This window comes from Heloderma suspectum, chromosome 4, assembly GCF_057233095.1.
Source record: "Heloderma suspectum isolate Gila_16-S chromosome 4, 16-S_ref, whole genome shotgun sequence".
In the NCBI taxonomy this organism is placed as follows: domain Eukaryota; kingdom Metazoa; phylum Chordata; class Lepidosauria; order Squamata; family Helodermatidae; genus Heloderma; species Heloderma suspectum.
Window position 1 is genome coordinate 263,257,382 of NC_139461.1, and position 22,525 is coordinate 263,279,906.

General features: G+C 42.7%; 1 protein-coding gene across 4 annotated transcripts in view; it reads left to right on the plus strand.

The window, feature by feature from the left end:
- Positions 1-22,194, plus strand: part of PKP1 (plakophilin 1) — a 91,236-nt gene extending 69,042 nt beyond the window's left edge. For all 4 annotated transcript variants that reach the window (XM_084853606.1, XM_084853605.1, XM_084853604.1 and 1 more), the window contains 11 exons: positions 317-461; positions 4,286-4,493; positions 5,652-5,829; positions 8,982-9,096; positions 10,372-10,527; positions 12,223-12,399; positions 13,364-13,517; positions 14,557-14,743; positions 17,132-17,216; positions 18,317-18,420; positions 21,014-22,194. In XM_084853606.1, the coding sequence (XP_084709732.1) occupies positions 317-461; positions 4,286-4,493; positions 5,652-5,829; positions 8,982-9,096; positions 10,372-10,527; positions 12,223-12,399; positions 13,364-13,517; positions 14,557-14,743; positions 17,132-17,216; positions 18,317-18,388 (1,477 nt within the window). In that variant the 3' untranslated portion in view covers positions 18,389-18,420; positions 21,014-22,194. The remainder of the gene's footprint in view (positions 1-316; positions 462-4,285; positions 4,494-5,651; positions 5,830-8,981; positions 9,097-10,371; positions 10,528-12,222; positions 12,400-13,363; positions 13,518-14,556; positions 14,744-17,131; positions 17,217-18,316; positions 18,421-21,013) is intronic.
- The last annotated feature ends 331 nt before the right edge of the window (positions 22,195-22,525 follow it).

Genomic DNA, 22,525 nt, shown 5'->3' on the forward strand with positions numbered 1-22,525 from the left:
ACTGCAGAGCAGTACACTCAAAACCCAACTCAAACAGTCTATACATGGTTAATGGCATTGGACATTGCTTATCTACAGGGGTAGATAACCTGGTGCCCTCCAGATGTTTTGGACTACAACTCCCATCGGCACCAACCAACATGGCCAGGGGTCAAGGATTATGGGAGTTATAATACAAAACATTTGGAGGGCTCCAGGTTACGAAAATCCACAGGGCCACACTCCCCCTGTTGTTTTCTTGAAAAAAAGTCAACCCATAGGGCAACCAAAGTAGTTTTAAAGTTGGTGATGTCTTTTTTTTTCTTTTTGTATTTAGAATATATAACGACGAGATGGATTGTGGAACAATGACCATCCAGAAAGCCATCCAACTCCTGTGTTCATCAGATGAGAAGTGCCAAGCCATGGGTGCTTACTATCTCCAGCATACCTGTTACCAAGATGAATCTGCCAAGCAAGAGGTAAAGATATTCCTCACCACGATGCTTCAGTTTTGTGTGGTTTTGTGGTAGATGCTTAAATATGTGGAATTATGTCAGAACTCGTGTTTCCTGTAGCTCCAAGAGAAAGAAGAGGGGGTCAGATTGGGAAGAGGAATCTTGTCCATTCAACACTAAGAGGTAATACAATACCAAGGGTATGGCTATGGACGCATTGGATGGACCAATACATTTCGAGTTGTGGTAGCGCTAGGTTATTAGGCATAGCGTTCTATTTACAACTGGTATGAACATCAACATCTTGGAGTAAACTCAGATGTGATTATTTGAATGAAGGCAAATGCATTTAACATGCATGTGGGGAATTACATTTTTGTGTATTTTCAGGTAATGATAATTAAAATATAGTTTTATATTATTCATAATTTTATTATGAATCTAAGAAGTATGATTAAATTACCAAGTCAACAGAAAATTGTAATTTTTGAATACTTGAATTCTGAAATAGTGGCAACAGTAGCAAAGCATCAGTCAAATTCTATAAATGTGTCAAGATTCAACATTAAATATTTGTTCCTATAGAACAGTTAGGTTAATAACTTCCATTTCTGAAATCCCCACTGAAGGTAAATGAGAATTAAATTAAGCTCTCAGATAAACATTCAGATTATCAATATATATTGGCAGTAGGAACATGAAGAAAGAAGCCAATCAAAACAATTAGCTTAGTTATATATTGTATTGGCCCCAGGAGCGTAACCAAGCCACCTGTAGTGTCAGAGGGGCCTAGAGATCCATAATGCCTTGATTAAGTTCATTATTAGTGCAATTCCCTTGCTAGTAATCCTCTGAACATGTGAAGATGAGACAAAGGTCCAATAGCGCAGCCTAGCACATTCCATACTAATGAGTGAGAGTGTTATCAAGCACTCTGCCTGGGAAGTGAAGGTTGTTTACCTTAAATGTACAGGTGACTGTGATGAGAACCAAGTGCTGTTAGTCTATGCTGGGAATGAACGCTAGGGGGTGCTTGCTGCTGTTATGCTGCCTGATTGCTAACATGTATGGTATAAAACACATTGTACCCCATGGCTCTGGGTTCAGAGAAGCTGTCTGATCCAACCATTGGGTATGCCTGTGTGCTGTAAGTAGGGATGTTGGAGAATTCCTCCACAGACTCCAGTGAGGCCGGATTCTTTAAAATCTGCCCCCCCCCTGGGTCCATGGCGGAATGGACTACCCCCCCGCTACCCCCTGAAATCCACCCCGGAACGGCGGCGCCTCCAGGTCATCTTCCGGCCGCTGCCGGGCTGCGGCCGCAAATGGTGGCTGCTATGCCAGCCACCTTTCGCATCCCTGCCAAGCCGTGATAGGATACATAAGTATCTATGTAGCCTATTATGGCAAAGAGCAGGGATGGAGATGGCGGCCGCTAAGCCATTTGCGCCCCTGCTCTTTGCCATGATAGGCTACGTAGATACTTACGTAGTCTATCATGGCTTGGCAGGGACGCAAATGGCGGCCAGTGTAGTGGCTGCCATTTACAGCCGCAGCCCAGCAGCGGCTGGAAGTCCGGCTGCGGCTGGCCTCAGCCAACGGCTCTGCGGCCTTGCCGTGGAGCGGAGCTGGCCAGGGAGGATTCTGGGGGGGGAGGGACGGATCACCTCCCTCCCCACTGTGGACTTCTGGCTGGAACAGGGTAAGTGTTTCGCACACCCCTAGCTGTAAGTTACTCAGTAAAGTACTCCTTGTAAGTAAACCTGGGTCTGATTTATCACCATCTTGGAACCTCTAAATTAAGAGGTCAAAGCCCACAGCCAGGCAATACATATATACCATGACTTAAATATGCACAGTACTTTACAGAATAATATAAGCATGCTGCCTTCATGGATGTATACCTTGTCTACTTGGAACAAACAGGTACACAGGGCAAGTTAATCTGGCACAATTTATCTGGCACAATTTAGGAAATGTATCTGTTCTGGACACAGAACTATTTATAATTATTCCTTCTAATATTGAGTGTCTTAAATCTGGGGCTTGGTCCAGCCAGGTCCCACACTAACCAGATTCAAAGGTACCAATATGACTCCACTTGTGTGAAAGAATGATAGAGTTTATTGATGGAAAATGGATGTGGAGGATAAGAAGCCAAGTTAAGCTTGCATTTGCCCCCCAACTTGCAGTCCACAGCCACTCTGGTTCCAAAGAAGTGATGGGAGCCATCCTGGGGCTGGTTATCTGAGCAGGTGGTGCACCTTCCCCCTCTCAGATGAGAAGAGGTAACAGGCCAATTTGCTCAGAATTTTATACAGCAAGTCTCACTGAGCTAGAAAACTGTCAGAAAGTACACACAGACTGCCCCACCCCCCTTTACCAAGGCCTTCTCTCTTGGCAGGAAAGAGAGTTTCTCACAGCATAGAAAGAAGCATCCTTTCAGCTAGAACGTACACACTGTGTAAAGCAACTACTGTGCATTGTCTAACTCCTGTTGGTAGCAAAAAGCTGGCCTTCCTTGTATGTGAATACAGCTATGAGAACCAACTCTAAAACCATTTTAAAAAAATGCCAGCTGCTCTAACAAATCTATCCATATGCTACTGAACACTGCATATAACGCTATGTAAATTCACATCCGACTCCTCGTCATCCTTCCAAAACCAAATCCAGTACACTGAGCTATCAGGCTTATCAGCTGGTCGGTAAAATGGGGCAACCATAGGCAAGACAGTGGTTTCTGTATACTACTGGAACTCTGTAGCCATACAGAAAAATTGTTTTTGAATTAGTTTTAAAAAAACAACAAACAAATGGCATAAAGATGAGTGAGCATGCTCATTACCTTCAGGAAGCCCATTGAGGGTGTCAGTTGGGGGGGGGAGGAAAATGGCAGGGGAGGCAGAATTGGTCTGCTTGAGCCCTTGACAGCATGAAGTATCTTGAATACAGGCAGGGAACAGTGCCAGGTCCAGGTATTTGAACATTTGAACTTGGGCAAGACACCCTCACTGGGCCCCCTCCCTCAGTGAGTCTACCTTCTCACTACCATTGTCATCAGCTGCTATTGTTTCTCGTCCTCTTTCTCATCTTCCCTACTACTTGTTTGCTTGGTAGGGAGAGAGCCAGTGAGCAAGTAGGCAGTGGCATCAACGTCTCCTCCTCCTCACTACCATTGTTGTCTGGGCCAGAGTGACAGGCAGGTGAACATGCAGGTTGCAATGGTGAAGAGAAGGAACAAGTCCAGGGGACTTTGATGATTGCTGGGCCCACACCCACTTGCTGGGGTGTGGGCCCTCAGCAGATGCCCAATCATGCCTACCTTTGACACTGGCCTCGTGGGGAATTAGGGTAAGGGGATTCAAGCCATAAGGTGTATTTCTAAGGACATAAGAAGAGCCATGCTGGATCAGACCAAGGGTCCATCTAGTCCAGCATTCTGTTCACACAGTGGCCAACCAGCTGTCCATGGGAAACCCACAAGCAGGCCATCTGGAAACCTTACTTTGCCTCCCCCACTGCCAGTCCAAGATGCTACAAACTTTTAAGGCTGTGATCACTTTGAAGCTAAAGGATTCTGAGGTGGGGGGAGAAGAACTAGGATCAGTAGGAAAACACTTCTTTTCCTCTGATCCGAATGAATTCCCTCTCTAGAAGCTTGTGCAGGTGCAAAGGGGTCAGAACATCCCATAACAGCTTAGAGTAGTTCAACGTTATACCAGTGAGTATATCTCATACTTTATGTTAACTTTTAGCATAGATGCTTGTTATTTGTAGAAAAGAACAGCAGGGGTTTATATGGAAGCATGTTTGATCAGCGGGTATTTCAATTCCATCTTGCTCAGGTCTACCGACTGGGTGGCATTGCCAAGCTTGTTGAACTTCTCCGTAGCACAGATGAGACTGTGCAGCAGGCTTCAGCTGGGGCCCTTCGAAACCTTGTCTTCAGAAATCCAACCAACAAGTTAGAAACCCGGCGGCAGAATGGAATTCGAGAGTCTGTGAGCCTCCTGAGGAGAACCGAGAGCACAGAAATACAGAAGCAGCTGACAGGTACCTTTCCTCCTTTTAGAACAATGTAGAAACAGTGGGATGAATGAATCACTGAGGCTGTAGTCCTATACCACTTACCTAGGAGTAAGCCCCATTGAACTCAGTGGGACTTACTTCTGCATAGACACATATAGGATTCCACTGTGAATGTCAATGATATTTGGGGCATCTGAAATTCTGGCACTTAAAGTCAGCAAGGCTCATTATTAGGGTTGTCAGCAGATTAAAGGAGTTTGAGTTGCTTAATCATTCCTTTTAACAAATCAGTTAACAAATCGACCAGATTTAACTGAATTTGCATCTTAGAAAACCTCCATATAGGTGCTTTTTGATGTATTGGAGCAAGCTGAAGATAAGTTACTGTTCAATAAAGAAAAGCTGCCACTTTGTTAGAAGAAAAGGCAATCTTTCATATTTTCTTTTGCATTCCCTATCCCAGCAGCACACCAGAACTAAAATACATCTATATGTCATCTGGAGATTCAGGCCTAGTAGGGAACAGACACTCTCAGTATCAGCCTAATTGATAGGAAGGCAGGTAAAAACTTCTTTTAATATGCCAGAAGCTTGAATGCCTTCACTGAACATTTAGGATGCAATCCTACAGGATTTATGCCCGCTAGACAGAGGGCTCCGATCTTGAAGACCTCTATCTATGGTAAACCCTTCCAACAAGAGCCAGGCAGGGTGGGAGGAGCTGCAGAGACCTTTACAGATGTTTATGTGTTTTGAGCTAGACAGGCTCACCTACCTGGCTGTGGGTGGGGGTGGGAATTGAGAGGCCTGTGGATCTAGAAAATCCATATCTTCCCTCCTTTCTGGCCCACAGTCCCGCCCCCGAACACCTATTTCTTCCCCTCCTAAGGTCATGACACTGACCCCGGGAAAGGGAGCCACCGTAGAGCTTGGCAGAAGGGGGTGACTGGGAAATCCGAGTGGGGATTCCCTCCCCCCAGGTTGTTGCTCTGTCTACAGTCTTGGAGGGGTAAATCCACAGCATCCTAAACCCCCTCCAACAATGTCCAGGGACCATAGATTGCTCTCTTAGAGACCGACTTCCATAATACACACTAGTTTTACTATTTCCTATATCTTGTATCCAAATAAAACCAGCAGGAAGCTATAGCAATGTGTCTGTCTCTGCCATTTGCTTTCCAGGATTGCTCTGGAACCTGTCATCCACGGATGAGCTGAAAGAAGATTTGTTACATGAAGCTCTCCCTGTTCTGACCGATCGTGTTATTATTCCTTTTTCTGGCTGGTCTGATGGCGTTTGTAATAGATCAAAAGACATTGTTGACCCGGAGGTATTCTTCAATGCCACTGGCTGTTTGAGGTAGGTTGGCAGATATATTATTTGAGCGTATGAAAAAAACTGAGATGCATTTTTTAGCTGATCCTGCAACTACCCTCCAAAATATATTTTTGCATGTATTTTGCAATTATATATATACTGCCTTTTATCAATCATTTCAAGGCAGTTTACAAAAATTAAAATGATGAAACAATTCAAACAAAGTAGTGGATGAAAGTGAAATTAATGATCAGAGGGCAGAATCAACGGGGTGCTTCCACCCCTGCCGATTCTCTTCCACCCCACCAGTTCCGTTGCACAAGCCACCCCCAACGCTTGCGTAGTAGCAACTTAGTGCTTCCAGGGCAACCTGAAATGAGTGGAAATGCTCATTTCTGGAAGGAGGCAGGTCGGTGGAGCTCACACAAGGGAGCTCTGCTGTCCTACCTCCTTCCAGAAACGCTCATTTCAGGGCTTCTCCTAAGAAGCGCTAAATCTCTCTGGTGTAAGTGGTGTGTCCTGCTTACGCAATGGTACTGGTAGGACCCACCACTTGTGGAAGGGAATCAGCAGGGCAGAAAGGTATTGGCAAGGATATATGCGCCCCGTTGGACTCTGCCCAGACAGTTAAAAATATTTAAGATACTACTTCTTGATAGATGAAGTGCTCAGACCTTGGAGCCCTCCATCTATACAACTCCCTGCCAGCAAGAGCCAGGCAGGGCGGGAGGAGCATCGGGCTTTTACATCCTCTTGTTCTTCCAATTTTGTTGTTTTCAGCTAGACAGGTCTCTGAGCAGGTCTAGCTGTCTTACCTTCCAGTGGGTGGGATGGGCGATGGAAAGGCTTGTGGATCCAGCAGATCCATGTCCCTCCTTCCCCCTCCCCTCCCCACCCCACCCACCCCCTTGTCTCCTTCCCCTCCCCTCTTCCCATGTTGCTGTTGTGACCTAGGAAGGGGAGCTTCCATGGAGTGTTGGGTGGATGGGGGGAAATCCCTACCAGATTTTCCCCTTCTAAGGCCATAGCTGTGTCTATGGCCTTGGGGGAAGGGGGAATCAGTCATATCCTCTCAGTAATAGGATTGCTTTGTAAAGAGTTTGAAATATGTGGGTGAATACAGAAGTTTTTGCTTGGCACTTGAAAGGCAGCAGTGTTGGAGCCAGGCTTACCACCCTGGGTATGGGATGCCAGAGCTTGGACTCCACTACTGAAAAAGCCCTTTGCCATGTAGATGTGAGCCTTACCTCTGATGGAGGTGGCATTTGGGGAAGGGCATCTGCTGATGATCTTAGTGGGCAAGCAGGTTGGTATGAGAGGAGGCACTCCTTCAAGTATTTGAGTGTCAAGCCGTTTGGGGCTTTAAAGGTAAACACCAGCACTTTGAGTTGGGCCCAGGAGCAAATGGGCAGCCACCACAGTGCTTTTAAGACTCGTGAAATGGGATCCAAGCAAGTGGTGCCAGTCAAAACTCTGGCTGCTGCATTCTGCATAGACTGAAGCTTCCAAATCATTTTCACATAGCAGTGATCCAGATATATTTTACTGCATCTGTGTTACACATAGCTTGAAATGCAAGTGCCGGGTGTATGCTGGAACGCTGAACTATTATATGTTAAAAACACCAACCTTCTTCTCACTCTTCATAGGATTTTGATGGCTGCTTCTGGCTATGCAAATACTTCTGAATGACCCTTTGCATTAGGTCCCTTCATCAGATTTCCTTGGTCCCATAGAACCATCCCAGTTTACATTGTAAAAATCCAATTTATGGGCATGGAGTGGGTTTATTCCTGGTTAGGAAAATCTACCAAACTCCTTGGCATGCAGATGTTAGTCTACTTGCAATTTCTTCTCTCAATTTCCAGCAATGCCTGCTTGCCAGCAATTGGGAACTACTGGATGGGCAGATATAACAGCTATGCAGTTAAAAAACTGTATTTTAAATGTTTATTGCTTTATATTTTAAATGTTTATCTTGTAAACCGCTTCAAGATTGTCTTTTTAGTTATAGTCAGATGGTCTATAAATTGAGATGATAATGATGATGATGGAGGAGGACACAAAAGTTCAATGAACTGAACCAACCTTAGGAGATTCAGCAATAGCACCCTAACCATACAAATTAGCTAAATTTATTTATTTATTTATTCATTCATTCATTCATTCATTTCATTTATTTTGTTTATTTCATTTCTATACCACCCAATAGCTAAAGCTATCTGGGTGGTTCACAAAAATTAAAACTACAAAGCACAGTATAAAACAATACAAAATATGAAAGCTTAAAACCACAATATAACAGTACAACCAAAATAAAACCTAGCATTGTTTAGTGAAAGGAAATAGATGAACTGCACCAGTGACTTCTACAACTTTACTTGTCCAGGGGGTCTCATACCATTTTAAAATAGTAGCTAATGGGTAATATCCAACAGAAGTCCTAGAGTAGATCCATTGAAATGAATGGGACTTAAGTTAGTCAAGTCCCATCCATTTCAACAGGTCTACTCTAAGTTGGATTTTACCCAGTACTTCCATTCTTGCCTCGATGGAGCAGGAAGAGACAGCTCCCTAATGAAATGACTCAGTGCACTAGATTAGCAAATGGCCGTATTACAAGCTCCATGTCTCTGAATCTGCAGGAGTGTGACTACAGGAAACAGTAAAAATAGTTTCACAGTGATCTTAAAGCAAGTTAGGACTAGTTTATATATCAAAAATGGTGTATGTGTGTGTTTGTATATAGATAGATAGATGAGATAGAGATAGAGATAGAGATAGAGATAGAGATAGAGATAGAGATAGATCTCAGCACCTTGAGATGCTGCCTAACAAACTCAAGCTGTCCAGGATGCATGCACCTGTTCAGGTGCCAGTTGCTGGCTCATGGTAGCACCTCGCTCCTCTCCATGCTGGGGCACAATGCCTCCCCACTTCCACACTCTCTCAGAGGCTGTGGGATAAGGAGTGCTATTGCTTTAAAACAACAGTGTGTGAATCTGCACAGGTCTTTGAACTCAAGCTTTTCTTAGATATTGTTCTCAAAATAGCTCTAGGATACATTCTTTATTGGGCCTCTTTAGAAATATCCCACACAGAATCAAAGAGAACTGTGTTTAGGTCTTGGGTGCAAGCAAGGAATAACTATGTGAGCTGCTTTGTTTGATTGATCAAATGCCTCTTACTTATAGGAACCTGAGTTCAGCAGATGCTGGACGCCAAACCATGAGAAACTACCCTGGACTGATTGACTCTGTAATGGCGTATTCCCAGAACTGTGTGGCAGCCAACCGGCCAGATGATAAGGTAGCAAACAGCCACAGAACTATCTTTGTGCATACCTTAGCAGCTGATATAGCTCTTGCTAATATTGCTAATAAACCCAGTTTCATTTCACATTTTTATTTTATTTTTTATACCAGTGGGTTGGATGCAGAGGTTGCATGAATGAAAGGTCCCAAATAGGGTGGAGGGATCTTGCTCAAATGGAAGCCCTGCTCTCACAAGATTCCTCCACCTGATTTTGGGAGATTCCCCCATCCCAGTGCAGCCCCCTACAACAAAGCCAACAATGTTCCGTAGGTTCCCTTGACCCTGTGGAGAGACATGGGGGTAGGGGTGCATAAGGAGTTGTAAGAGGGAAGAGGGGAAGGTTAAGATGGACTGCATAATCTACCTTCCAGTTGTGCAACCATTGGATACAAGGTAGGGACTGCTACCTTGATGCAATGCATTGTAGAGAAATTGAGAATGTGTATTCCTTAGGAGGGACTGAATTTCTGATAGTAGAAGTCTGGAAAGTCATTCAAGTTGTGTGAAAATAAAGACATACATAGGAAGGAAGGAAGGAAGGAAGGAAGGAAGGAAGGAAGGTCTCTATTCAGACACATGTCCATGTACTAAACATTACCATCTTCTATTGTATCATGATGGAAGCATAGCATAGAATCAAATTAGGTGTAGCTCTAAGCATTTACCTATTGTACCGAGCTCATGTAAAAACCTGAGTGAAGTTCTTAAACTGGAACTGGGTATGGGGGGGTCAATTCAAAAGCTGGGTACTGAGGGAGTCAATCAAATCTTTTTGTGATCCCCCAATTTGGTGCCTTTCTGAAGTTTAGAAATTCCATTCCCATCATCCCTGACCATTGACCAGGCTGTCTGGGGCTGATGAGGGTCATAGTCTAAATCATCTGGAGGATACCAGTTTGGGGAAAATTGACTTAGATGAGCCACTTAGCCTCTGTCTCCCACATGGGGTTTACACATTTTACATGGTAGAGCATTTATGATGAATTCCTACTGTTTGGGGCATCTCCAGACTCCAGGAATACTAATGGGTCATATGCTAAATGACTTTCTAGTAGAAAGCTTACAACAAATACTTCACTGGGAGACCTATTCTTGGGATAATATAATTTAATTCTGTGCAACAAGATAAGTCTTTAACCAAGGTATTCTCTGAAACATCAGGCTGTATCTGCCATATGTAACGTATATATGTGTTAGTGGTCAGTTAAGATAATGATAGCATGTATGCTGATATAACTGAGACATTATTGATTATTCTTATTATTTTAGTCTGTGGAGAACTGCATCTGTATTCTGCACAATCTGTCCTACCGTCTGGATTCTGAGGTGCCCAACAAATACACACAGCTTAACCACATGGCTAGGAGCACTTACACAGACAAAACCCTGACAGGCTGCTTCAACAACAGAGGCGGGAAGATGGAGGTAAGAACTGGTCCATAGAGCAGCCTCATTTACAAATGGCAGGATGGTGTATTCAAGTGGAGATCCCTTTCCCTACTTCTTGCTACTTTATCAAGTCTCATCAGAAAAGATAACATAGCCCAACATAACCATGGAAAAGCATAAAAATGACTCTTTAAAACAGTAGGAAAGTCTAGCCATTCACAGCTAGATATCTGGTGAAATTAACAAGGTTTTCAGGAAAACACTACTATATGTTTCAAGCACTTTATATATGCCATTTAAGCATCTGCACTTTATTCAGGATGCATGAATCTGTCAGTGTTGCTTCTCCTGCATTTGATTTTTTAAACTTTAAGTTGTTTCCATCCAAACATGAAGACATTTGTGAACGTTGGTAAATTCTTATCAAAAATGAGCTGAACAAAATGATTGCCCATCTACACCAGCTAAATTCAACAGGTACAAATGTTCCCAGCATTGAGAACACCATGTTCTATATTGCCTGCCAGTGCCATAGCACCAACCCTAATACAGCACTATTTAATACACGGGGACTGAAAATCAGACTTTTAAGAGCTAAGCACGCAAAGCCCTGGGCAGAGATGGATGACTCTGTCCATTTTGATTTCTCCCACATTCAATTTTTTTTTTAATTTCAAGTTCTTTCCATCCCAAACATGAAGAAATTTCCTAACTTTGGTAAATTCTTACCAAAAACGAACTGAAGCAAAATTCTCACCCATCCCTACACTTAGGGATGTCGGAGAAATCGTCAACAGGATCAAAAGAGTTTGGATTTCTATGAATCCAATCCACAGATTCTGCAGCAGACCGGCTTTTCCCTGGTGGCATGAATTCCATGGACTTGTGGAAATTTTTTAAAAAAAACTTTTTGGAATTAGTAATAGAAAAAATCGCAAAATAAAAAAGAACACCAGCCAAATTGCACATTTTCCCCATAGGCTAAAGCATGAAAATGAGCATTGGGGGGGGGGGGATTTGTGCATGGGGGGGGCATTTGCACATTCTCACAAATGCAAACGTCAATTTGCACAAATTCAGGAAAGTAAAAAAATCTGATTCCGCCAATGAGTGGACGACAGAATGGAAAGCATCTGACAATCTGCAAAATGCAGACCAAACGGATCAACATAGAATAATAAAACTTGAAGGCTGGCATTTCCCAGCTACCACCAAATTGTGATGTATCTAGGATTCCCCATGGGACTTGGCCCCTAGAGGTCACTGAGTCCAGCCTTTCCCTAGGACTCCCCAAAACACCAGCTGCCACCTCCTACTGATCTGCAGAACAGTAGGGCTCTCCTCTTTATATCCTTAGCTGTGTACTTCAAGGCCACCCTGTGGGGTGAGATATGCCAGTCAGACTAGGCCAGAAGAATCAAAAAGATTTAAAATATATTTCATATATGTAACAGGTCAACATTCAGAACAAACAGTTGTCTGATAAATAGTAATAAATAATGGTTCTAAAACCTAACACCACCTCTGTGCTTTCAGTAACTTCCCCCACCCTACTCTCTCCAGCCTACCCTCCTGTCTCTGATCCTGCTCACTCACTGACTTTTCCAGCTGCTCTCCACCCATCATTTGATTCTGGCCCCTCCTGCCAATCATTCCGCCACTCATTCTTCTGTTACGCTGGTTCTTTTCATATACCTCCAGCTTCATAGATTTCCCCTTTTTTATCCTTAGTATGATGAATATGACGTGCCTCTTCCTGAAGAGGACTGTAAGCCCAGAGGGTCCAGCTGGCTGTACCATTCCGATGCCATCCGTACATACCTGTCTCTGATGGATCGGAGCAAGAAAGATGCCACCCTGGAGGCCTGTGCTGGAGCCCTGCAAAACCTGACTGCAAGCAGAGGACTGGTAAACACAGTATCTTTTTCCTCTCCACATCTGGGAGAACAAATTTGCTTTTTTTATTGCAAAGACAAAAAGGAGGAAAAGAATGAACATCTAATAGCTGGCATGATCAAAATCCAACAAAATATGAAACATGTTGTCTGTTCAGTCAACATACTGATAGAAATTAAGATAGTGGATCATTTTGACACAATTATTAACATTACAAAAAAAAATAATATTGGCATAATATTCCTTTGGAGAATCAGTGTTTTTCAATTACCATTGTCTGTGCTTTTAAAGAGAGAAAGTTTCTTATAATGCCTTGGGTATGTACACAGTGTTCCCTAGAGGTAGAGCTGTATAACATGCCAAATATGATTAGGAGTTTCCAGTGGTGGAGTGGTAAGTTTTGAAGTGCAGGTGCTCATCATTACAGTCACCATAGCTAAAACCCCAAGGAGAGTCCAAAACTACAGGCGGCTGTATTGATCCATATCAACAAACCAGTTTTTGCAGTTTTCACCTCCACCAGGAGTTAGGTTTTGTAAATTGCCCATTCAAGACCAAGCCAACCCCAAAATACTTTGTATTACAACAGAAAACAATATCTTGTTGCTGGGAAAACTAATTCCCGCCCCCCAGCTACTGTGGGGCTTCAGCTAAGCTCAGAGGGAACAGGAAGTTCTGCCGGGGCAGAGGTGTCTGTGTGTGCGTGCGGGGGGAGGGGGAGGAATGACACAGATAACACAGCATCCCTGCTTATCCGAAAATGCTGGTGCTACTTCCTTGTGAGCCCCCCTGGCTCACTACATCACTGGGAGTTTACAACAGCTATTTGATTTCTTCATTCATAAGGAAATTCTGAATGCTCCACTTTTTCTCCTAATTTGAGATGATATAGGTCTTCATTGGTTTAGTATTTTTTGTGAGAAAGAAACCCATACTCCAGAAACTGTTATAAATGCCAGCTTGTTTTGTTCCCTAGATGTCAAATGGAATGAGCCAGCTGATCGCTTTAAAGGAGAAAGGTTTGCCCCGTATAGCACGACTCCTGCAGTCCAATAATGCTGAAGTTGTCCGATCTGGAACATCTCTACTGAGCAATATGTCTCGGCATCCCATTCTCCACAAAACCATGGGTAAGTACCATTTGGTATTCCATGGGCTCATTTAGTTTCTTTTCTTCACACACACACACACACACACACACTTCATAATAGTTTTAAAACTGTAGAAGTCCCACTGTGTTATTTGTCATCCATTTTTTTAAAAATGCCATTAGCCTCTCATCTATCAGAAGAAGCGTTTTATGAAGGAAAAAGTGAAAAGCTATTCAGTTGTTATCACCTTCCCTGTTCTACCTTGCCCATTTTGCTGTTTGAAAATCTCTTACAAATGTTGTCAGTGACTGTTACCAGCCCCCTGTTTGTTTATATGTGCCATGTTTGTTCAAGATTGGCTGTGTTGTCTAGTGCTTTAAAACTAGAGATAAGGGTGAAATTCATTCAGTTCACATTTGAATGCAAACTTACCTAATTTTGCCATTTTGAACAAAGTTTCCAGTCAAAAACTGCGTACAAAAATCATGCATATATAAGGGGAAATAATGTTCATAAATGCATTATACTAGGAAAACTGCTTGCAAAAAAATGTGTATACTAGGCAACAATTCATACAAAAATGCATGTATTGAGAGAAATATGCACAAAAATGCTTATGACTTTTCATGTGAACTTTTTAAAAAGTTGAATTGAACTTAAGATTGGGAAAATGCGAAACTGAGAGGAACTGAAAATTGACCAATTCTTCCATCCCTACATAAAGCACAGCTGAAGCGGAGTTACTTACCCATCTCTGGATCGTGCTGCTTCTCTCACAATAAAATTCTGTTTCCTGGTCTCTTTGGGCCAGTTGTGGAGAATGTCTGACATTCAGGTTGGGCTTGAGTTCCACTGGAAAAGCTACATAAACTGATACGTGCAGTTTGAATGCATTTTCTGTACTGCTGTGGCTCTTCCTGCATGAACACTTTGCTTGCAGCCAAAGTAGGGTCTGTTGTTACAGCTCTGAGGATGACCAGCATTTCCCCTAGAGCCTGATTCTAGAGTCTAGACCATATTTAGTCACAATAGCTTTATGCAGCTTGTATTTCATGGTAGTCTTGTTTCCCCCTTTTAGCTCATCAGGTCCTCCCAGATGTGACTCGTCTTCTAGCCCTCCAGACTCCAGGTTCCAGCAACTTTGGAGAGATTATGACATCTGCTTGCTACACCCTGAGGAACCTAATCATGTCCAACCCACAGATAGCCAAGCCCTACTTGACAGGCAGCATGATAAATAATGTCATAGGCCTGTGCCGAAATGGGTGAGTAATGGCGAGGAGGGGTGGGCATATGAGAGGCTTGCAACTGCCTTTAGAGCATATCTTTAGAGAATATATATTCTCAGCTTACAACTTCTTTATTTCAAATATATCGCAGAACAGTGTTGCGTCATGTAAAGGATTGTTGATCTCACCCCAACAACCCTGCAAGGTAGGCCAGGCCCAACTCGGCCACAACTCTTCCCAAGATATCCCAGTAGCTTCCCTCCCAGGCCAATAGGCACTGTATTTAGCACTGAAGTTATACAGGACACACCACACCAACTGGAAGTTGGATAAAAGTTTATTAGGGGAAAGGAACAAAGAGGAAGGGAAAGGGGAGGGGTGGTAGGTTGTACAGGAGATTACAAGCAAGATACAATACCCCAAAGCCAGAAACGCCAATCACCAGGGCACACACTCCCAGGAGCAAACCAATAAAGCCAGCTAGTCTACCCTATACATACCAAAGTATGGGCCTCTCAGGATAGCCATTGAGCCTCAACACACCCTAGTACCGTCAGGGCAAAAGAAGAGACACCTGCCCCTTCTTTGCCCCCGCCCTCTATTTATTGCCCAGCCCTAGCAATTCAAGGCAGATTTGAAATACCCAATCATAGCCCAGTACCAGGACAACCCACTCCACCCTCCAAGGAGGCTGAATCTTCCCACCAGACACAGCTGTATCGCTTTCCCAGTTAGCCAGAGCAGAGTGTGGCCTTGAGCTGCTGGGCTGAGAAATGGCCCCAAACCAATCAGCTTCCAAGTGGCTACTTTGTACATGACAACCCGATCGGCCATCATGGCTTCAGCTTCTTCTACCCTCATTCTTGACATGTCATAATAAGCATTATTTAAATGCTTCAATATTTAAAATGCATAGTATGCATTTTAAAATTTGTGGTCACAGTGCAGAGTCTTACATATTGAAGTAATGTGCCTAAACTTTGAACTGGACAAAACTGGAAGCATATTAATACCATGGAATGGTGTCAGATCATGACTGATGACAACTTAGTAGTATTTTACAATGGGCCATTGGGTGATCTTGTAAACTCAATGTAGTTTACAAGTCGTTGTGAACAGCATGTGTATTCTGAAGAGATGTCATAATACCAAATACACACAGTGGACTGGATCCAGATTTAGGCATGTGCAACAGAACAGGCTTCCCCACCCCCTCATCCCCACAGCAGCCCCCTCTAGCTCTCAGAGAATGCTACACAGGGAGTTGGGGGACCATGCTGAATGGGATAAGCTATGGTGAAGGGGGAAGGGGGGGATCTTCAGTTGAATGGAGGCACCTTCTGTAAATGGAGCTCCACTCATGGAAGGCGCCTCTACCTGATTTGGGGAGAGCTCCCCCAAAACACACAGCATAGCCCATTCATCAGGGTCCCTCAAACCCCTGTGTAGCATTTTGGGGTGGCTAAAGAGTCTGCCATGGGGAGGAGAGGGAAAGGAAGTCTACTTCCACCAGCCCCATCACACATGCCTAAATATGGATCCAATCCCTTGTTTTTCTTGTTCATTTTTAATGTTGATCTTATGTATCAAAACAGTATGCATAAAACATAACAGTAAATACTCTTAAACCACTTCATTTTTTGAAAAGTAGCTCTGTTCAGGCATTCAGTACCTGAACAAGGCTAACATACAAGGAGAGGGAACACTCCAGCCCTTCCCCCTCCATCATCATGCTTGTCACCCTCAACTTGTGGAGGGCGACTGTCTGAGGAGGAGAACCTCCTGTATCCATGGAGGCTCTCCACGTGAGCAAAAACACTGAAAAGTTCACATTCTGGCTTACATGGAGAACATCCACAGATGCAGGAGGTTCTTCTCTTCAGAAATTTGCACTCCACAAGTTGAGGGCAACAAACACAAAAATGGAGGTGGACAAGGCTGGAGCACTCCCTCTTCTCACACATTTGCCCTATTCAGGTTCAGAATGCCTGAACAGGGATTTTGACTCCTGAAGAAATGAAATGGATATTGTCCATTGACAGTCCTTGAGAATATTCTCTGAATATTCTGAAGCCACCGATGCTGTGAAGTAGAACCTACCAAGTGTATAATTGTGTGAATCATGTGCTTCTTGCTACAACAATGAAGCCTGACATTACCCTATTCAACCTAGAAAATGTGGTAACTATCCAGCTGCTGAACTTTAATGTTCAGTGAAGATGGAACATAGATCAGAAGGAGGCTGCTTATCTGAGCCACAAAAAATAATCAGAAATCCAAGTTGAACTTGGTAGTGCGAGCGAAGGAGGGGCCTTGCAAGCTCCAAACTGACATGCTTAAAGTCAATTCCGGTTTATAAGGTGCAGAGTGTTAATGCCATCTGTCCTTTTGGTTAAGCTCATTTGCCTTCTTTCTTGTTTACAGATCCTATCCGAAAGCAGCTGAAGCAGCTCGTATGCTACTGTCTGACCTATGGTCGAACAGGGAGCTCCAGACTATTCTGAAACAGGTAAGAGAACTAAGTCTTGTCTTTTCTCTATTTCTAATAAAACAATGTGACAACACCACCCAGTAAAATAAAAGGTTTTGCTAAACCTGTGGCAAATGTCTCCTAAAATAATAGAAACAGTATAGAAAAGAAAAGAGGGGGTGACTGTAAGAGCATTTTCAAAAGCAGGAGTCTGTTTTGTTTTGTTCCTGTATAGAATGCTTGCTTTAGAGCAGGGATGGGTATGCGCCCTTCCCCCAGTGTGGCCTCTGGTGCAACCTGTCACTCCTAAAATGTTTAGCTTGAAAACAAACTAAATTTGTCCTTAGTAAGCCTCCATAGCAGTTTTCTGTTGAATTTTGGTGGCAAATCACCTTTTTTTTTCTTTTTGTTTACCGTTTGTTTTCAGTCCACAGGGAGGTCCAAGGGAGGTGGATTAGCCCCCAGACTGTCCAAAGTTGCCCATCCCTGCTTTAGAGACATGCAATTTCTTTTAGATGTCAAATGTCAATACCTCCTATGGGTTACTCTTGTATACGTCTAACATATTGCATATCTCTGTATGATTTATGTGATTTGCAGCATTTTCAGTGCAGCAATGTGTTTAGTGCAACACTTCTTCTAAAGTCTTGTGGGTTGAGCTCCTTTTGTCTGCAGATGGAAGGCAATGCAGAAAGAAAAGAAATATGGAGTTCCACTAATAATGGGTTCAGGAAGTCTGGGCCCAGCTAGTGCATGAATAAAAGACTGCATAGGAATGCCATGCACTCTGAGCTCCATGGGGAAAAGCAAAATAAAATGTAGCAAGGAAATAAAAACAGTAATTACAAAAGTGGGATTGCTTTATGCATTCAGAAGCTTCACCAAATGCTTGTGCACATAGATGAGATGTGCTGCGTCATGGCTGGAAAGTCTTTGGTTCAAACCTCGCTTTTCCCACGGATGCAGCAAATGGCTTTAGTGGGATTTATATATACCCACCATGTATAGTTTGTGAGTGCATCCAGATATTCGCCTTCCGGGAAAACATATGATTTGTCTTATTACTATTAAGTGGTTCTTTATTTGGTTTCTCCTTACCTGATCCACTACCTGCCTTCTTTCCACGGCTCCTTCTGCAGCAAGGATATGATAAGAATATGATGGGATCCTTAACAGGAAGTGCTTTCAGGACCCTGTCTTCCAGATTCTAAGAAGAGATCTTCATTGCATGTTTGGATTGCAGGTAAATAATGTTGCGAAATTTTCAAACTTGGAGAAAAACCATAGTCACAGATCTGTTAGCTGTGATTCATACCTTAGTCACATCTAGATTAGAACAGTGTGATGTGCTATATGCGGAGCTGCCTTTGAAAAGCATCCAGAAATTGTTTAAAATGTGGTGACTGGTGTATTGATTGGTGCATGGATCATGTATACCAATGCTGCAACATCTTCATGTATTGAGGTCTTCCTTGGAGGCCCTGCTTTGTGTGTGCCCACCATCTGGAGTATGGTGGGTGACAATCCAGGACAGGGCCTTCTTTGCAGTGGCACTGAAACTCTGAAATGTTCTTTCTAGGGAAGCTCACCAAGACAAGACACTTCTCTTCCAGAGGGCTTTTGGTTGCCCAGATTACCCATTTTTCTGTTTCTGCTGCTCTGATTAATGTAGCTACTAATTAGTTTTTATTGGGTATAAATATTATATACAGATTGGGTATAAATAAATACAGAGGGGTGTGTGTGTATATATTTCAAAATATAACTCCATTTTAAAAATGGCATTTTACATTATTTTGTATATTTTGATAGTCAAAAGGGGAGAGGATGATGCTGTTGATGATAATTTCAGAGGAAAGCAAAACCAGCAATATCCTTTGATGCAAATGTTGCTGTGCTTATTTTCCAATGGTACCGATGACATAGTTTGTACTCATGATGTTCCCACCCATTAACCCCACAATGTGGTACCATCCTGCCAAATTTAAACAGTTTCTAAATCCTACTGATTTTAATAGCTGCAATTTAAGCACATGCTTAACTTTCCCAGTAAAACCAGAGGGCCTTAAAGAGTGTAACTTTGGCTTGTTCTTGCCCAACTTCTTTCTCAAACCTCTCTTTAATCAGGCCTAGTGAATAATATAAAATTATTGCAAACATTGACTGTAGCATGTCACATTTTTCAAATATTGCATAAAGGTTATTTCTTAGGATAAATTATGTACTTGAGTTGTAATACCTGTGTACAAAATTGAAATACTTAGATATTGCACATTTATAAAAAGTGTGCATATGTGTGACTTGTGACTTTTCCCTTCAAGCCATGAGCAGCAATCAGAAAGGGCTTGGGACTCCATTTGCAAAGAAAAGCTACATGTATATCCATCTGTGTAGCTTTCATAACCATTACACTACAGGTGTATTTTGGACTGTCATAATCTGATTGAGAAGGTATCATAAGAAGCAACTCTGTTCAATTAGATGGATAAGAAATGCAGTTATGTTATCTGCATATTCTAGCAAAAGAATATGGGTGCAGGCTATGCAGCAATATGGGTACAGTGTATACAACAGTTCCTACAATGCACTGATAATATTGGGGAGAGCAGTCCTATGGCCACTAAACACTGTCTAGAGGGCCATAGGATGTTTCAGTTACTGGGCTCCGAACTCAGAGACAGCACTCCGAGCTCAGAGCCAGGAAACCATTCTCCCTGCCCCCTCCCACTCATAACCTGTGTGGAGAGAACTGCCACAGCTGCCTCTCTGTGCTTGTAAAATGGAGCATGGAGAGGAAAACAAGGGGGTGTTCCCGGGGACAGGGAGGGGAAGAGACTGCAGAAGCCCTTGTGGAAGTCTCCAGGCCCGTTCCTGCCCCCTCTCCGAAGCCCTGGCTAGACGCGCAAACTCCCTGACCTGCATAGGATAGTTGGCAGCCTATGACTCCAGAGGCTGGTGACTATCTATGTAGGATTGCGCCCTTAGGAAGTTGCCTGTAGGGATGGGAGAATCAATGAGGCTCAAAGTCACTGAGGGTCTCTGAATTCCACCTGAAAGCTCATTTGCTCCCATTTTCATTCACAGTCTATTTTTCTTTTTGTTCAAGTGGGGAAAGTGCACATTTCAGAATGTATTCTTTGAAACTGTGCACCCAAGTGTGTGCTTCCCCCCTATAGACTAAAGCATGAATATGCACATTTTAAAAGTGCACTTTTTTTTTTAAGTGCATGTTTTCCAAATCCAAATTCAAGTTCGGGAATATATGAGCTTTTCCTGAAAAATGTGCTCACATTCGTGTTCACATTCAGAGGTGCGAACAGGGCACATTTGAGTCAAAAATGAAGCAATGCAAAACTTGTCGTACATCCCTAGTTTGCTATAGCAAGCAACACATCCTGACAAGTCAACACAGCTTGTGATCCACACAGCAAACCAAGATGAGGGTGCAATTGTAGAGCAGATCGCCATAGGGCTCAATGGAATCCCCTTTTCTTACACACTCTCCTTGGTTGTACGTACACAGGGTTGGCAGCAGGAGTAAGTTGCTTACTACAGGCCTGGGAAGGAGAGGGACAAGTGTGTGGATGACCCTTTGAGGGGCATACAGCAGCCTCCCATTCTGAATAATGGCCAGCACACTATGATCCATGTGTAGCTATGCACTAGTTGCTGAGGACTGGGGGAGAGAAGAAGACTCCATTGAGTCTTATGCTGCTGATCCCCTCCTACATGCACAACTGCTCATTAAAAGCTACATGGTGACATTTCTCAGTGCATTAGTGAGTGACAGATGCCTTGAAATTATTAATTTTGCAGAGATTTTCCTTTTCTTTCAGAGTTTGTAACTGGTTCCTGTCTGGAGACCTCAATCTTCAAGGAATTAGTTAAGACATTAAAAGACATACAGTGTTTTGAGATTTCAACTCGGTTGTAAAACTAGGTATGAAAATTGTATTGTCTGATTATAAGTATCTTGTTTTAATGGATGTTTTAATTTTTTTTCTTTTGTCTGGGGGTGGGTAGGGAGATTGAAGGTTAATGGCAGTAGATGTCAATCATTATTCTTGTAAAAAAAATGGGGCTTATAATTTTGAAAGGTATAAAGAATAAGTTAGGCACCCAGCTCCCCAGGCAATGTCAAGCTGCTGTATTAGGAAGACTTTTAGGGAGATAGTGCCTAACAATCATTTAGTGCTTCAGAAATTATTATTTTTCTCTCTATTTGTGTCTATATTTAGTCATCATATGTATAAGGCACCTTTCTCTAACCTTGGGTCCCCCAGATGCTGTCAGACTACATCTCCCATCACCCCTGACCGGTGATGAGAATTGCAGTCCAACAGTATCTGGGGACCCAAGGCTAGAAGAGAGAGAGAGAGAGAGAGAAGTATAGTGTCACAAAAGGCATTTGGGTGCCAGATATAGTGAAATCCCATGTGTGTTTACTTGGAAAATAAGTCCCACTGAGTTCAGTAGAGTTTGCTCCCATGTAAACGTACACAGGAGTGGCAGCCTAAGGCTGTAGTCCTAAGCACAGTTACCAGGGAGATAGCCCCATTGAAAACAGGGGGGTATACTTCTAAATACACATGCATAGTGATGTGCTTACATAGTGACTTACTTTTCATTCCTCATTTTCAACCAACAGTGTAAGGTTACTAACACCCTATGTGTTTATTTCATTGTCAGTGGTCATTATACATAGATACTTAGCATAGTGCTCTTGTTTTAGATTGCTGAGATTTTTTTGTTTGTTGGTCTAAACTTTACTGAAATCAAGGATCTGCTTTCATATTCCACATTACTGCTAAGCATGGTTTTTTTCCTTATAGGTCACTTGGTTTCTAAATGCCAAGAAGCAAATTCATGTCAGAGAAATTTCTCTTAGTAGGTCCTTGATAATTTTTTAAAAACTTTATTTTTATACTATATGAGTAATGGATTGTGTGGAAGACAGGAACTCCCAAAGTAATACTTTACTAAGGTTGCTTTACACAAGACTGCATGTAGCTCTTAGAAAAGAAAAGAAAAGAAAAGAAAAGAAAAACTTCATCAAAATTGCTATCCTGGCTTCTTCTTTTTTAATATATTATTCAGCTGACAGATTTTAATAACTCTGTCATCTGAACAAGTCTGTCAAGTTCATAAGCTTAGAAAGTAGATAAATGGACATAATTGACTTTTCCAGAGTACAGGATCAGAGTCTTTTCCTAACAAGTAACCAATGGAATAGAGCTGTTTATTTTTGGACAGTTTCAACAGCTTGCTGTGTAATAAGATTTACTTCACTTCAACTTGACCAGTAAAAAGTGAAGCCTGGGAGAAAAGAGGTGGTTATTATTCTTTGT